We start from the raw sequence: 17,374 nt of genomic DNA, 5'->3' as shown, positions 1-17,374 counted from the left end.
GTAGAGGAAAGTCCCTCGCAGATTGATAAGTTGGAAGAAATCTTTAGTAACTTAAGCTCGGCCTTTTCTTCTGTTAGAACTATTGAAAAACTCCTGTAAAAATTTGCAAATCTACACAAGTTACTAAGAACAAGGGTGCTACTTCTAGTAGCAACAAGGAAGATCTTAAAATGATTAGTATCCATCCCAATTTTGTTGAAGTAGTAAAGGCCCTACTTGCAAGAATGAATTCTTCAATATTATTCCTAGAAGTATTGTTATTGAAAATATGCATGCTAAGTCCTTGAAGAATTCTAGTTGTATGATTGAAGAGTTGGAAACTAAAATGACAATACTTGAATTTATGCATGATGCCTAGCTAAGGGCGTAAAACAATAGCGCTTGTTGGGAGGCAACCCAATGAATAAAATTTATTTTTGCCTTTTTCTTTCTGTTCTTGAGTGTTTGCAAAATTATGCTACTGTTATGATTGTGTTTTTATGTTTTAATTAGTGTTTGTACCAAGTAAAACCTTTGGGATCATGTTGGGTGATAGTTGACTTGATCTTGTTGAAAAATAGAAACTTTTGCGCCCAGTAGCAGAATTATTAAAAATCACAGAAGCGTGATAAAATTATGAACTTTTACACAAGATTGATATACAAATTTCCTACGTTGTCCAAATTTTTCAGAATTTTTGGAGTTACAGAAGTATGGTCAATGTTCAGATTACTACAGACTATTTTGTTTTTGACAGATTCTGTTTTCGTTGTACTGTGTGCTTATTTTGATGAATCTATGGATTGTATCGGGGGGTATAAGCCATGGTAAAGTTAGAATAAAATAGGTATAATGCAATAATAAAATATGAATGGGTTTGCAACAGTACTTAAAGTGGTGATTTGCTTTATTATACTAACAGATCTCACGAAGGTTTTTTAAGTTTTGCGTGATTGAAGTTTTCAAGTTTTGGGTGAGATCACGATGGATGAAGGAATAAGGAGTGAAAAGAGCCTAAGCTTGGGGATGCCCATGGCACCCCAAGTTAATATTCAAGGAGAACCAAGCAACTAAGCTTGGCGGTGCCCCGGAAGGCATCCCCTCTTTCTTCTAACAACTATCGGTAATTTTACTTGGAGCTATATTTTTATTCATCACATATCATGAGTTTTTCTTGGAGCGTCTTGTATTATATGATTCTTTGTTTGTTTCGCTTTTTAGTTTGTTGCAATCATCCTTGCTGGACACACCTATTTAAGAGAGCCATAATTATGTTATGATTTGTTAGAATTGCTCTATGCGCTTCACTTAAATTTTTTTGAGCTATGGAATTGCTCTATTGCTTGACTTATATCTTTTTGAGCACGGAGGTGCTTTAATTTTTGAAGAAATTCTCTCATGCTTCACTTATATTATTTTGAGAGATGAAAATTTTAATGCTCTTGTTCTTCACTTAAATTTGTTTGAGCTTGTCTAAAGCAATTGCAATATATGAAGTTAGTCCCAAAGTGATAGATATTCAAGAGGGATATAATAAAAATTTCATGAAGATCATTGCACAAAATAAACTTGATTCTTTGTAATAGTTTTGAGATATGATGATAGTAATATATGAGTCATGTTGGTGAGTAATTATGCTTTAGTAAGAATATTGGTGTTAAGGTTTGTGATTCCCTATGCAAGCACGAAAGTCAATAGTTATGCAATGAAATTACATCCTACTTGTGGTGCATTATTTGGTGTTAGTTATGCTTAATGCTCATTTATGAGAATTTTTGTTTCTTGGTTGGTTGCTTCTCAATCTATTTGCTAGCCTCCATTTGCACTAAGTGGGAATACTACTTGTACATCCAAAATCTTTAAACCATTTATGCCATATGAGTCCACCATACCTACCTATATGCGGTATTTCCATGTCGTTCTAATTAAATTTGTATGTGCCAACTCTAATTTTCCAAATGAATTTCCTTTTTGTGTGCCCGTACCGCTCATGAAGCGGCAGGGGGTGGCCAATCTTTTTCCATGCTAGATGTGTTATTCTCAAGATGAGCATTTATTCCCTTGTCATTGCATGAGAGTGCGGCGGTAATAGGGATGCCCAGACCTGAATTGAAAAAAATTACTTTATGTTGTCAAATAATAAATTCCTGGGGAAGTGCTGGTATGGAAGGCACCCGTGGATATGGCTAGCCATGGATTGTGAAAGAATGGTGGAAAAAGGAATAAACTTTATTTTATGTTTTGGAACCGCCAATGATGTATCTAGCATGCAAAGTAGTGGGAACTACTCGGTCATTTTCGTTGACAGGAAAAGCATGCATCTCAAAAAAAATATCTCTCAGTTTTTGCTTTGAGCTCTGGCACCTCTACAAATCTCGGTTTCCCTCTGCGAAGGGCCTATCTATTTACTTTATGCATATTTTTATTTTTACTTGAGTCTCCATCTTCTCTTATAAAGCACCAACTAGGGAGCACTATGATCATACCTGTGCATTGGATGTAGCTAATATTCGAGTGTGTTTTGTGAGTGGATCAATGATTGAGCATGATGGGCTAGGGATAACATTCTTTAGTGTTGATATTTTGAAAGACATGGTTGCTTGTTGATATGCTTGAGTATTGGAGTCTTCGTGTCAAATATAGCTATTGCTTTGAACCATCTAAAAGTCCATATGTCCATGCTACAAAAGAAAAAGAATATGTGATGAACATGTTAGGTAGCATTCCACATCAAAAATTCTGTTTTTATCATTTACCTACTCGAGGACAAACAGGAATTAAGCTTGGGGATGCTGATACATCTCCAACGTATCTATAATTTTTTATTCTTCCATGCTGTTATATTATCATTCTTGGATGTTTTACATTCATTTTATAGCAACTTTATATCATTTTTTGGGACTAAACTATTGACATAGTGCCCAGTGCCAGTTGCTATTTTTTGCTTGTTTTTTACTTCACGGAATGTCGGTACCAAACGAAGTCCAAATGCCACGAAACTTTTTCAAGATTTTTTTTGGGACCAGAAAACGACTTGGGAGCCAAGGAAGCACCTAGGGGGAGGCCATGGGTCTCCTCCACCGCCTCTCAGCTCTATAAATACTCAGATATTCCAGAAACCCTAGGGGAGCGACCGAAATACAATTCCAGCCGCCGCAAGTTCAAGAACCACGAGATCTAATCTAGAGCCCTATTTCGGCACTCTGCTAGAGGGGAACACGATCACGGAGGGGTTCATCATCCTCATTGGTGCTCCTCCGATGATGCATGAGTAGTTCACCATAGACCTACGGGTCCGTAGGCAGTAGCTAGATGGTTTGTTCTCTCTTTTTGATTCTCAATACAATGTTCTCCTTGATGTTCTTGGAGATCTATTTGATGTAATGACTTTTTGCGGTGTATTTGTTCGGATCCGATGAAGTTCGAGTTTATGATCAGATCTATCCATGAATATTATTTGAGTTTTCTTTGATCTCTTATATGCATGATTGTTATAGCCTCGTATTTCTTCTCCGAATATTTGGTTTAGTTAGGCCAACTAGATCGATTTTTCTTGCAATGGGAAGAGGTGCTTTGTGATGGGTTTGATCTTGCGGTGTCCTCACCCAGTGACAGAAGGGGTAGCGAGGCACGTATGTATCGTTGCTATTAAGGATAAAAAGATGGGGTCTATTCCTACATACATTATGTCATCGCTCTTATTACATTACTCTGTTTCTCCATAAACTTAATACAGTAGATGCATGCTGGATAGCGGTCGATGTGCGGAGTAATAGTAGTAGATGCAGGCAGGAGTCGGTCTACTAATCTTGGACGTGATACCTATGTACATGATCATTACCTTGGATATCGTCATAATTATTTGTTCTTCTATCAAGTGTCCGACAGTAATTTGTTTACCCACCGTATGCTATTTTCTCGAGAGAAGCCACTAGTGAAATCTACGGCCCCCGGGTCTATCTTTATCATATTGTTTTCAGATCTATCATTCCAAAAACCCAAAAATACCTTGCAGCACTTTTCTTTTACTTATTTTATTTTGTGTTCTTGCTAGATCTATTTATCCAATCTCATACAATTTAATCTATCTTTTTACCGTAGAGGGATTGACAACCCCTCTTACGCGTCGGATTGCAAGTATTTGTTCTTTGTTTGCAGGTACCGTTTACATATTGTTGCTTGGTTCTCTTACTGGATTGATAGCCTTGGTTTCATAACTGAGGAAAATACTTACCATAGTTGTGCTGCATCATCCCTTCCTCTTTGGGGAAAATACCGACGCGGTGCTAAACCACGTCACGTGCCTCTGCATCAAAGGGAGGTAGCTTGAAGAAAGTCGCCTTTGCCTCTTCTAGTGCTGCAAAGTCACGAAGGAAAAGCACTTGCAAAGAGGACAAAGAAAACTGCAAGTTCGTCGAATGAAGAAAATATTGATGATTTCAATATATCTTTGTAGAGAAATATAATGTTATATATAGACACACACACACAATCCATGTCATTGTCATGTCAAAACCAGTTTAAGAAGTTATGGGTTCAGTCCCTTTGATTGAGTTGTTTGCATTTAATATGATTTGTTTCAAGAGAAAACAAATACATAACTTTTGAGACAAAATACAATATAATTGTTAGCACAATATAAGTATATATTTTTAATTATATACATTATAACTATATAACAAAGAACAATGTGATTATTATTTAGCACCATTTTCATGTGGTTAACCATTCTAATGAAGTTAAAAAATTAAAATTTTGTATGTAAAAATTTAGCGATAAAAATACGAGTTTAGTACAAAATATAATTTAAGTTGTTTAATGCTCCAAACGTCCTTGTCCCTAAAATGTCAAAACCAATTAGATTTTGTATGATCCCCCACAGCCATGGATTCTCGGGTTCTAGGCATCAGAAAATAATATGAAACAAGCATACAAATTTTGAACATAACTTTGTTGAATCGCTTTCAAAAAAGCAACTAGCATACACGTCCATCCAAAAGCCACATACATGTCAATCTGACGTGGTGGGCGCATCCAGGCGTCGCCATATCCGTCTCACATATGGGCTGGGTATTGAGGGTGACGGTCAGTCCGGACATTTGGGCCGAGTATATGAGGTCTGGTTGTGTGGCTTTTTTCTGTCTTGGCAGTGACCAGGCAGACCTCATGGACGATTTGGCGAATATATGGGGCTCCGATCGTAGATGTCCTTAGCATGGCAACCACAATGCACCAAAACAAAATGAAGAAACAATGTAGATGGACATGGAATCTTACGCCGACTCTCTCCGTGTTTTTGCGACCTCCTGGGCGAGGGCCCGTCCTCCTTGGCCAATTTGTTGTACTGGTCTCATTAACGTCATGTCTCCGTCAGAAACTCCTTCTGGATGTCCATGCACGCGGAGCATCCCGACAAGCGACGGTTGTTGCCCGCGGCCAGTCTGCCATGTATGTCAAAGAAAACAAGGTTTGAGCGTTGCACGCACACACACGACCATTGGGCCACGGACTGACAATCCGAGCCCATGACGGTATAGAATCCTAGCTACGTCACGCACGACAAACGAACAAGATCCAAGACAAACAAGCGGACATAGAAAAGGGAAAATGTACCCACTTCCATAGCTCCCACTCGTGGACATGTGCTGTGTACCGGCGCCTGTCGCGGCTAGCATGGCAGCCGAGGCCCTGCATGCTCATCAAACAAAAAACCTTAATTTTTTGGTTTCCATAGAAGAGTTGTTACATTCTTTTCTATAACAAAATTTTGATCTATGTCACATGGCATGGCATTTTAAACATTTTTTTGTTCACAAGTCAAGTTCGTTTTTGTACATGGTATTTTTAATTATTAAGAGATGGCCTTTTTCATTATTAAGAATGGTATTTTTATTATTAAGAGATGGCATTTTTAGTTTTAATGGCGTGGTAGTTTAATAATAAGATGTTGGTAATTTTATTAATAATATGATGGCATGTTTATTGTTGAGAGGATGGCATTTTTTATTAACATGATGTCATTTTTAATATTGAGAGGATGGCATTTTTGTTGTTCACCATGATGGAATTATATGTGTTCTACGATTAGGTACATGGCAGCTTTGCTAAGAAAAATGGCATGACGGTTTTATAAATTTTCAATCTATGTCACATGGAATTTTAAACATTTTTTTCACAAGTCGATATTGTTTTTGTACATGGTGTTTTCATTATTAAGAGATGACCTTTTTCATTATTAAGAATGGCATTTTTATTATTAAGAGATGGCATTATTAGTTTTAGTGGCATGGTAGTTTTAATAATAAGAGGTTGGTAATTTTATTAATAATATGATGGCATGTTTATTATTGAGCGGATGGCATTTTTTATTTACAGGATGTGATTTTTAATATTGAGAGGATGGCATTTTTGGTTATAGTGGCATGGCAGTTTATTAATAAGAGCATGACATTTTTAGTAGTAATAGGATGACATTTTTGTCATTGTGAGCATGTCAGTTTATTAATAAGAGCATGGCAGTTTTGGTAGTAATAGGATGGCATTTTTATCATTGTGAGGATGACAATTTATTAATAAGAGCATGTCATTTTTAGTAGTAATAGGATGGCATTTTTTTATCATTGTTAGGATGGCAGCTTATTAATAAGAGCGTTTTTAGTAGTAATAGGATGACATTTTTTATCATTGTCGGGATGGCCGTCTAATATTAAAGAGGATGGCATTTTTACTATTGAGGGACTAGAAAGGTGGCATTTTTTATTTCTTGTAATGCCACTTTTTCTCTCTTTTTTGTTTGCACATAAGGTTTTGGATGGTGGCTAGAAAGGTGGCAAAGCCTACCAAAACGTCATATATTTTGGAACGGAGGTAGTATTTCCTAATGCGCACGATGGGGCGCGCTTCAGCCATTAGTAGTACTTTTTTTTATAAGACGTTTTGGACAGCTGACATTGAATTGTTTTGGGTGTTATCTGAATTGCCAAAACGTCTTATAAAAATAAACAGAGGAAGTAATATAAATGTAGAACCGGTGCAACTTTGCGGTGGCTCAACACCAGTACTAGTGTTCACGTCACCACGCTGTTCGTAGCGATGCAACCCACCACCACCTCTAATCCATGCAGTGGTGGAGCTTAGTTGGGGCAAAGCTAGACCGTGGCTCTCTCAGCCCAGCAGCAAAATAACTGATGGTTTGAAAATTTCAAAGTTAGGTTAAATTCGAAGATCTACTTCATTTCGTTGAGCTAGTCGGGGTCAAAGGGTACCCTGAGGATCATCTCTTTAACACGACTGCACAATTAAACATACATGTCCGAGCTGGCGGTGACGAAATTTGCTGGATTGCACATCGCGTATTTTTCTGTTTCTCCTTGAACTATTCGCCCCAGCGATAAGATTAAACCTTGTAATTCAGTTTGCAGCAGCGAGCACGGATGCTTTCGTGTCAAAGAAAGCGGCGGAGAAAAGTATGAGATGATTGGCCTTTTTCCCAATGCCCAGCAAGAAAGAAAACGCCCATGATTTCAGATTGCAGAAATGAGCAGACTTGTCTCTGAACATAGCTGGTGGGGAGCTTGAGCAGTGCCGTTAGATAGATCTGTGAAGCACTGAAGCCTACTGATCTATCTATAAAAGAAAAAGAAAAACAATTGCGTAGGTTGCTGCTACACTGGAAGATGGAAAAGCACAGAACAGAATACACACAGCACGTTTAAGTAGCAATAGTTCTACTGCCAGTAATCCTGCCGTCCTACAAATATCTGGTCACATAGCAAAATGAACGAGGACACTGTACAATCAAGTGATGATGAGACCCGCTCTCGCAAAAAGAGGGATCATCCATGGAGGCTCACGGTTCTACGCTACCCTCTATACATCGACCGTACTAAATCCGCGCACTTACTACTCTATATACATGTGTACAATCAGTAACGCAAGAGAAGGGAAGAAACTACCGAGATTTACATATATATACGTACGTGCTGTGGGGATGTACAGATGAATCAGCCACTGGCTCGCCTCGCCTTTGGTCTCGGTGAACCGGCGGCCGTTCGAGCCTTGGACTTGGCCGCCTTGCCGTCGTTGCCCTTCTTCGCCGCCTTTGCCTTGCCGCCGCGGAAGAAGGCGCAGAAGCCGCAGACGGCGACGCGCGGCGAGGGCGGGTCGAGCGCGGGCGAGACGCGGCCGGCGGACGCCCGGTACCCGGCGTGGCCCGTGGAGCGGCTCCGCTCGACGCGCACGGGCTTGATCTCCCCGGACAGGTGGCTGTCGCCGTCCCACACCATCCCCGACGAGCCCGACCGCCGGAACGTGCCGCTCGACCGCTGCAGCCCCGCCATCGCTCGCCGCCCTTCCTTTCCTTGTGGCGCGCGCGCTGCAGGAGAAGAGGAGCTGCGCCTGCCTGCCTGCCCGTGCCTGTGTCTACGCGTCGCGTGTGGCGAGCCCGGCCGTGGTGGTAAAACTTGGCGTGCGCGTACGCTGGGGCGCCGACGCAATCAACGCGGGCAGGAAACGATCGGGAGGAAATTTATGGAGCGGGAGGGGAAACCGAAAGGGATGTGGACGTAGGTCTGACTCTGACCCCGGGAGGGATGAAAACCCAAACGGATAGGATATGGCCGCCGGTTCATGCATGCCATGGTGATAATCTACTCTGTTCACCCGTCGCTGTCAGCCTGCGATCACTCGTTCATATTCAAGCAGCAACTCGCGCCCAGGCCCTTCCGTTTCCGTCAGTGACAGGCTGACAGCACGCGGCGACGAATGGTTCAATTCAAACAAGGACGCGCAACGGCCGGAGGGGGCGACTTCGCCGCGGTTTCCCATGCCGCCGAGTCCAGCCGGAACGTTCGCGTCGCAGCGGCTCGTCGGGCGGGAGGGTGGCGTGTACGGCTTCACGGGCTTTGCGTACCTTGGTGAGCCCGTACGACACGGCTCCCAACTGCTACAGCGACGCGACGATCCGGCGTGGCTTCGATGCGAACCTTTGTCGGCTCCGGCGCGTGGTTTGGTTGTGTGTCCAGGTCGATCGTTCGTGTACAGACGCGGGACTGCACATCACGCCTCCATCCAGCAACAGTTGGAGTGGTTGTATGGCCCTTGTCATGTTGCTTCCAAATATCTCACTTTCGTTACGAAAAGCTCCAAAACAGTGAAGCAGTTAGAGTGGGACAAGTTGTCGCCGCTGCCGGACGGCCTCCGGGGCTGGTCCGAGTCCCATCGTCCTTGCACGGCTGTTAACATTAGAGATCACCGCAGGGCGAGAGCACCTAGGCAAGCGAGGCTTCCCTGAACATTTCGACAACAGGATTGGTACAAGAGTTTTTTCCAACTAGAAAGCCTGCCCGAGACTCGTCGCGCCAGTGAGTACACATTACAAGCTCAGCGCAACCACTGCCCGAGACTCGTCGCGCCAGTGAGTACACATTACAAGCTCAGCGCAACCAGGCAAAAGGATTTGGCGCAAGGACAACACAAAGCAAAAGGGAACCACTGTTGGTTGGTTACTTCCACAGAAGGACGGCGGGCCAGGCGCTGAAAGGAGATGGGTATGTACATTTGCATTGCGACTTCACCCCTCGCGCGAAGGGACAGGTTTGGGGTTCCAGAAAGCATCAGGCAGGGCCGAGAATCGGACTATCCATCATCACAGAATGGCGAGCAAGGTCGGATTCAAGGAGCCTTCCTCCGGCCGCTGCTGCTAGGGCTTATAGGGCCCCCTTGTCTGCCGGAAGGGTACTTGTCCTGGCCCCTTGGCGAAGTGATGCCACTGGTAGTCCCTCCGGGCATCGCACGGCGAGGAGAGCCAGTTTTCGTGCTCTGCTCGGCCTCCAGTTGTTTAGCCTCCTCCACTAGCATAGCTAACTGTTTGCAATGAGCAAATAGCCATTAGTCCTGGAACGACCGAACAGCGCCATACGAAATCTAGTCCACTCACCCGAAGTTCGTTTTCTTTCACACGGTCCTCAAGCACAGTTATGGCTGGGGTCAAGCTAAGACAGCACAAGCACAATATGTTAGCAGCCGATTACACACTATGAGCAGTCGCTGTATTTGGATAAGCAGAAGAAGAAAAAGAAGATTTTGCTCTCACCAGTATTCCATCAGTTTGCATAGAGAAGCATTGTATGTGGAGGTATGGTGCATAGATGTAAGTGGGTGCATCTTCCCATCACTGCACAAACAAACAAAACAAGTGCAGCCTTTATGGTGAGACCAAGCATCCTGATATTACATTTTCCATTAAGGAACTTGAATTACCAAATATTCTGAAGCATAGCTTGGTTATATGCTGATTGTTCCTCTTCAAACAGGACACGTTGCATATCACAGTAAGAACTCAACGTAGTGTCCAGCTTTAGCAGATGCCTTGTAGGGAATACTTTAAGTGGCACCTCCTTCCTTTTATACTCTGCACCACTATCAGCAACAAACTGTAAATTAGAAACTAATACCGTCATGTTAAAGCACAGCATCCTGCACTTGACAGGTCCGCATGGCATGAAGAATGATGAAAGACAAGTCATAGGATGTTCATGTCATGATGATTGTAACTGTAAATCACAACAAAATTGTACAGGAGAAGAGGCTTAGAACAACACTAAAGGACTCTTTAAATATGAGAATTCGATCCAAGTCCATTACGCTTAGTTCAAAATCCTAAAGAATTCCAGACAAATCTCATCATCCTAAAGACAACAAAGCCTGGTTGGTAATATTTTAGGCGTTAATATTGCGTTACTCATAAAAGAACATTGCCAAAGTGATTAGATGGCATTGGAAAACTCGAAAGATAAGCCATATAGCTTTGTTTAATACTACTAAGGTATATAGCCATTAGTTTGTTTTAACATGGAACCCGGGAGTATGTGACTGTAGCACCATGAGAAAGATGTTAATATGCCATCATACTAGCTGATAGACAGACATTCCAGGAAGAACTCCTAGGTTCAGATGACATATCTTGTCCGAAAATATTTTGAACTGCTGAAAGAGTTCTCAAGGGCAAAAAAAGAGTAAAGGCTAACATACAGTGCTTAACATTTCTGGAAACTATATATACAGTTCGCTATAAAATAAAAGATTTGTGCAGGAAATTCATATACCTTATGTCCATGGTTGACCGGTGCAAAGCCTCCTGTATGCTTGGGGACAGATCTGAACCATCTTGATCAACAGAGGGTCCAGCACTGTTATCAGGTTCGAAAGGAACAATAGCGTTTTCTATTGGTAGTCTTGCCGAATGATTTGTGTCCAAAGGAGAATACAGATCCATATCCTGAGACCTTCCCCAGACCTAGAAACATAAGTACATGCATAAATAATTTGAAAATGTACTGGTAAGTACAGACCCACAGAATAGTGCACTGATTATCTATGGCTCCTAGCACAAGTTACCCTGGATTGGTACTTAGAAGCTACACAAATTCAATGGAGCAGCATAAACCAGGCAACTTTTACATAAGCAATTAACAACAGAGACAAAGTATGCTCCCAACTGATAAATCAGGGGATGGGCTCGTCCAAACAAAACGTAGAAACAGTTAAGTGTGCTTCATTGTTCTGAATTTCTCATCTATCCGTCAGTTTGTTACCACGTTTACAAAAACATTAGTACAGATATCTACTCTATCATTTGGTTGCAATATATCTAGACCTGCACATTCAAGTCAGAAAGCATCAAACTGAAGCTTCTGAGCACAAACGTTGAGGAAATTATGGGGTTTTGCTGATCAGCAGGTGTCAGTTTTATCATCAGAAGCTAAATACCATATCTATACAATTAAATAATTCATCAAGACAGAAGCTCCCTGAACATAATGTCTCTACTAGGTTGTTTCATATTCGCTTGCTTCCAAGACCAGCTACACATTAATTAACTGCTGCGACTTCAATGAAAAATTCTGAAATTATCCTGAAATTTCTTTATTACAAAATTGTTTCATATGACATGTTACTTACTGGTTCCTCTCCACCTGTCCAGCATCATTTATATATACTAATACCCAATGAAATAGTTGTCATAGTTCACGCTTTCTATCTTTTCTCGCCAAAACACATTGTTAAATAGTTGACCCATTATTTCAGCTCATAAGAAGTACTCGAACCACTAGAATTTTAGAGATTCAGCATCCAGCAACCATCATGTTGAACTTGCCAAGGGCACAAAGTCTACAATCCAATAATCACAATGCACAATTGGTTACCCCCCCCCCCCCCCCCCCCCCCCGCGGCGGTAGATTTAGCACACTTAGATTGTGCTGAACATTTTTTTGAAGGAAAAATAGACGATTGCGATCAATTTATCCCACATTTCTGGAAACTCCGTTAGCCTACTTACTGTTCAACCATTTGCTTGGGTCGGATGGTGGTGCATAGCTTGACTTCTTTTTATGTCCATCATGGACTCTTGATGCGAAATCAAAAGATGCTTCACATCATATACGTGCCCACTTTTGAGGGTTAACATTTAGTGAATATGTAGTCAAGCTTTCCAGTCTAAGACAGCCACCTAGGCCATTAACATAAATAACAAATGGATTTGCTTTCCTGAATATCTTCTATAGTATGGCAGTATGCTCTTCTCTCCCGTGACCTCTATTCTAATCAAAAGAGTAAAGGCTCAATTTATTCATTCTTTTTTAGTTATCTTGATCCAAAAACGATAGCAACATAGTTCAAATGCTCTTTTTCTTACACTGGCTTGTGCAAAGTAGGCGCCAGATTTAAACATACTCCATCCAGTAGGGAAGAATACGATGATAGAGTGATAATCAACACCCCTCACACCCTCACAGACAAAATGGAAAGACATCATGGAATTAAATGCTGTAATACCACAACATCCGGTATAGAAAAAAACCTTGCTTCCGTTTGAAGCTCTAGAATCTCCAGTGTCCTGTTCAATGCCCTCAATCAATGCTAATGAGTTATCGGATGAACCCCAAGATGGTTCAGGGTTAATGACTGGATTGGTAATAACAGGAACAATAGCACGCTGTGTGTTCTGTGTCCCATCAAGTGACTGGAAGGCAATCACTTGGATTTTCCCAACCTGTGGCAACATCAAAATACGATTCAGCATGACAAAACCATGCATAATTGTCCCAGATAGGAAGTAACCTTCTTTCCTACCTTTTGAGCATCTTCACTAAAACAGGAAAATATCAGCCCAACAAAGCCTGGATCTAGCAACTGAAACATAGCCTGGGTACGCACATCTGGAGAAAAAATGGCAAAGTTTAGCCTCACTGAGATGGGCACCATCTCATAAGAGAGAGGAAAAGCATAAAAGCAGATGCACTAGCAAATTGTCTAGATTTATATTTTGCTGTCGTCAATTGGTTAGGAGCCAGTAATAGACCCTTGTATTCAGGACAGTATAGGGTTGGTGCTATACCGGAAATTCTGGAGCAAAGCTACATAGCTAAATATGGAAAACTTGCTAGTAAATTCTCAAACTGCATAGACAAAAACTATGTAGCATCACGTCACAGGTTTGTGACAAATCAATGCATACCACAGGGTTGCCAGAACAGAAGGCACTTGAGCATAGTGAAACACAGCCCTGAGCAGTGGGCACACAATAGACCGCCAATGCGAGGGAATTCGTGTCGCTTGCTTACCTACGTGGGAAGGCAGGACAGTGATATGCGGGTGCGAGTGGTACCAGCCGATCACCCGGGTCGTCTTCCCGATGGTGGTCGTCATTACGTGCTAGCAGAGTTAAAGACCAACATCCCCAAAACCCTACTGTCAACGCAATCCACGCAGCAGCAAACACGCCAAATACCGAGGAACTAACTGGGGGAGGTCGAAAAAAGGATATCTCGGCCTGCGCCGACGCGGCGGCGAGCAGCTCGGGGTTGACCTCGACGCGGTCCTTCTTCCGCTCGCACCTCATCTGCGGCGACGCGCCCCATATGACCGCCGTGGAGCCGCCCCTGCTGGAGGGCTGCGGGCAGGGAGAGAGGGGAATCAGCGCGATCTCAGACATTCGCGAGGGGAGGAGCGGGGAGGGGAGGGGAACGGGTAGGTGGGAGGGGAGGGGAGGGGGGCGAACCACGACGTCGCCGAGGAGGAGGCCCATGACCTCCTCGGTCTCCGTGGTGAGCGCGTGGGAGAGGCAGGTGAGCCACACCTCCTCGCCGATCCTGACCTCCGTCAGCGACATCTCCGCCGGCCGGCCGCCGCCGATCGGCTGGGGTTTCGGGTCGGGCGCGGGGCGGGGCGGGTGGCTCGGTGCCGGAGGAGTGTGTTGTGCTGCGCCTCTTCTGGGCTCGCTGTGGGGTCGGTCGGAGTGGGTGGGCTCGGTCGATGACGGCTGGCTTGGCCTGTGATGTGTGCTTCGCTGACGGGTGGGACCGGCGACGCGCTGTCCGGCACTAGACTACGGCGTGGGGTCGGCGGGTCGCGGCTCGTGTGCGGCCGCGCCAGCGGACTCTGTGGATGGTGCTCGCCCGCAGATCTGAGGCTAATTTTTTTTAAATAATACATTTTTTATTAATTTTCATAAATATTAGGGTAAATTGCCCACAGTAGGCCGATTGGACTCCAGTCGGCCTACACCTGGACGACTGGCCCCTATCGGCCCACTGTGGGCTGATTGGGTCTGGAGCTAATTGGCTCGTTGTGGGCTAATTGTTTTTGAAAAAAAGTAGGCATAAAAAATATATGTTTAAAGAAATGTTAATCATGTAATTAAAAAATGTTAAACGTGTATAAAAAATGTTTCTGATGTATACAAAAAATGTACAATATATATGCAAAAAAGTTGACTAAAAATATGTTTTAAAAAGTGTTAATCATGTATTTAAAAATTGTTAAATGTGTGTATAAAAAATGTTCCTTATCTATACAAAAAATATAGAATGTGTATGAAAAAAAGTTGACACCAAAAAAATATGTTTGCAAAAAATGTTAATCATGTATTTGAAAAATGTTCCTTATCTATACAAAAAATATAGAATGTGTATGAAAGAAAGTTGACACAAAAAATATGTTTGAAAAAAATGTTAATCACGTATTTGAAAAAATGTTCAACGAGTACACAAAAATGTTTCATGTATTGGAATGAAAGGTTAAACGTGTATAAAAAATGTTCCAGCTCCGGATCTGATATGGGGGCATCACGGACCTAAGTATGATTGGTTGCTCTTTTTGTATGGAACTGGAACTTTTTTTTAAACATATTTTTTTGGTGTTAACTTTTTTTCATACACATTCTATATTTTTTGAATATATAAGAAACATTTTTTATACACACATTTAACAATTTTCAATCATGTATTTGAAAAAATGTCAACTTTTCAAACTTATTTTTCAAACATATTTTTTTGGTGTCAAATTTTTTTCATACACATTCTATATTTTTTGTATAAATAAGGAACATTTTTTATACACACATTTAACAATTTTTAAATACATGCTTAACACTTTTTAAAACATATTTTTTATGTGAACTTTTTTGCATATATATTGTACATTTTTTGTATACATCAGGAACATTTTTTATACACGTTTAACATTTTTTAATTACATGATTAACATTTTTTAAACATATATTTTTTATGCCTACTTTTTTTGCAAAAACAATTAGCCCACGGCGAGCCAATTAGCTTCAATCGGCCCACAGTGGGCCGACAGGACGCAATCAGCCCATAGTGGGCCGACAGGGGCCAGCCGGCTAGCTGTAGGCCGACTGGAATCCAATCGGCCTGCTGTGGGCCGACTAGGCCGGTGTATTATTTTTGAAATTTTTTTATCTAGCGTAAGATTTATGAAAATTAATAAAACAAATGTATTATTTAAAAAAAATAGCAGATCTGAGCTCGGTCGGAGAGTGCGGTGTCAGGGCTCGGGTTGGGTTGGGTTGGGCTTCATGGTCTTTCTGGGCTGGACGGAAACGGCAGAAGAGAAATGGGGCATTGGATTCTCTCGAGAAAAATGTGCGAAAGCCGAAAGGTGCATACGGAGAGACTGAGCTCCACGGAGCCCTTCATTTTTTGCAGAAAAAAATACTATTTCCACACCTCAAAAAATCTGAAAAATATATATAAACATAAGCATATATTTGTAGTAACCGCTTGGAATAAGTGGTTAGCTATCTGAAAAACAATCAACAACTCAAAAAAAGCATATATTTGTAGTGTATACATGTACAAATTTCATGAACATAGAAGCACATATGTGATATGAAAAAAAGACAAACACATAGATTAAAATAGCTTTTTTCTCTTTGTTCAACATATTTGTCTTTTTTGTGTAGTCTGCATAGCATTATACGATGAAACTTTACATATACTTTAAAAACATGTATATGTATTTTCAGAAAAAGGATTGATATTTTTAAAACTTTTATATATACATTGAATTTCTTTTGAAACGAACTCCCTAGAGCTCGTCCTCTATAATGCCTCTCCACTGAAAAAAGCTTGATGCAATGTCTTTTAGATTATTATCCACACCACAACTACAACAATAAATGGCTTCTCTATCACACCCTCTAGCCATGAATCGTGAGAAGACATGACATAGGGTATCAAACCCAAGTCGCACCCAAAGTGGACATCTCATAAAGCACCATCATGACTTCCGGGTAGTCAAGATCGACGTACCCTCCGCCATAGTGCCTAAAGGGATTCGACTAGTGGACAGTAGAATTGGGATGGACCTGGGAAGAAGTCGACTAGGAGACGTTGACGTTGACATACATTATACCCTGTAGGCTCATGCTCCTGCCAGCGTCCAACGCTACTCCGGTTGCACCTTGAAGACTCCATGAGCAACCTAGACGAACACCTCGAAGGATAGCACGAGTTCATGGGGTCACCGCAATCGTATAGATTGTTTCACAAGTTGTATTTTAGAAAACTCACCGCTCCATGTATAATCAATTGAGAAAAATAAAAGTACTTCAATCGCCATCGCCTCCATAACCATCGTGATTTGTTGCCATCACCCTCATCTGTATCAACGCGCCACTTTCTTCATTGTGTCTAACACAATCCATCTCTCATGCGGGATGGAGTTGTTCTCATGCTTTTCCTCGAGTCCGCCATCACGCTAAGGCCAACTCCACCGCACGACCCCAAATCGTCTGGGTCTGTCCGTTTGAGGTTAAACGGACACATGAGACGGCCCAACGCACGACCTCATCCGTAAAAAGCGTCTGTTTCTTGTCCGTCTCGCCCCATCCTGGGCGCATGTTTGACCTGGGTTTGCGTCCAAAGCGGACACAAGCGGACACTTTCTGGGCCGTCCTCGTCCGGCCTTGTCCCTTTTGCATGTGACCCTGGCCCGCCTGTCATCCTCTCTCCTCTTCTCTCTCACGTGGCCCACATGCCCACCTACCATCCTCTCTCTCCACCCAAGCCAACAGAGACGGAAAAGACGG

General features: G+C 42.2%; 2 protein-coding genes across 2 annotated transcripts; both read right to left on the bottom strand.

Annotated features, from left to right (window-relative positions):
- Nucleotides 1-7,689: 7,689 nt before the first annotated feature.
- LOC109786763 (MAPK kinase substrate protein At1g80180) lies at nucleotides 7,690-8,547 on the bottom strand. The gene has a single exon (XM_020345322.4). It carries the CDS (start codon nucleotides 8,316-8,318, stop codon nucleotides 7,983-7,985), a length of 336 nt encoding a protein of 111 aa, XP_020200911.1. The 5' UTR covers nucleotides 8,319-8,547; the 3' UTR covers nucleotides 7,690-7,982.
- A 702-nt stretch (nucleotides 8,548-9,249) lies between these two features.
- On the bottom strand, nucleotides 9,250-14,301 carry LOC109786764 (uncharacterized). The gene is made up of 10 exons (XM_020345324.3): nucleotides 14,042-14,301; nucleotides 13,808-13,933; nucleotides 13,605-13,692; nucleotides 13,114-13,199; nucleotides 12,842-13,033; nucleotides 11,085-11,275; nucleotides 10,240-10,398; nucleotides 10,073-10,153; nucleotides 9,917-9,971; nucleotides 9,250-9,843 (listed from the first exon to the last, which is right to left on the bottom strand). Exons 1-10 carry the CDS (start codon nucleotides 14,150-14,152, stop codon nucleotides 9,652-9,654), a joined length of 1,281 nt encoding a protein of 426 aa, XP_020200913.1. The 5' UTR covers nucleotides 14,153-14,301; the 3' UTR covers nucleotides 9,250-9,651.
- Nucleotides 14,302-17,374: the final 3,073 nt, after the last annotated feature.

Source organism: Aegilops tauschii, chromosome 1, assembly GCF_002575655.3.
Source record: "Aegilops tauschii subsp. strangulata cultivar AL8/78 chromosome 1, Aet v6.0, whole genome shotgun sequence".
NCBI classification, from domain to species: Eukaryota; Viridiplantae; Streptophyta; class Magnoliopsida; order Poales; family Poaceae; genus Aegilops; species Aegilops tauschii.
Note: the sequence above shows the minus strand (reverse complement) of the source record. Positions and strands in the feature narration are given on the sequence as shown.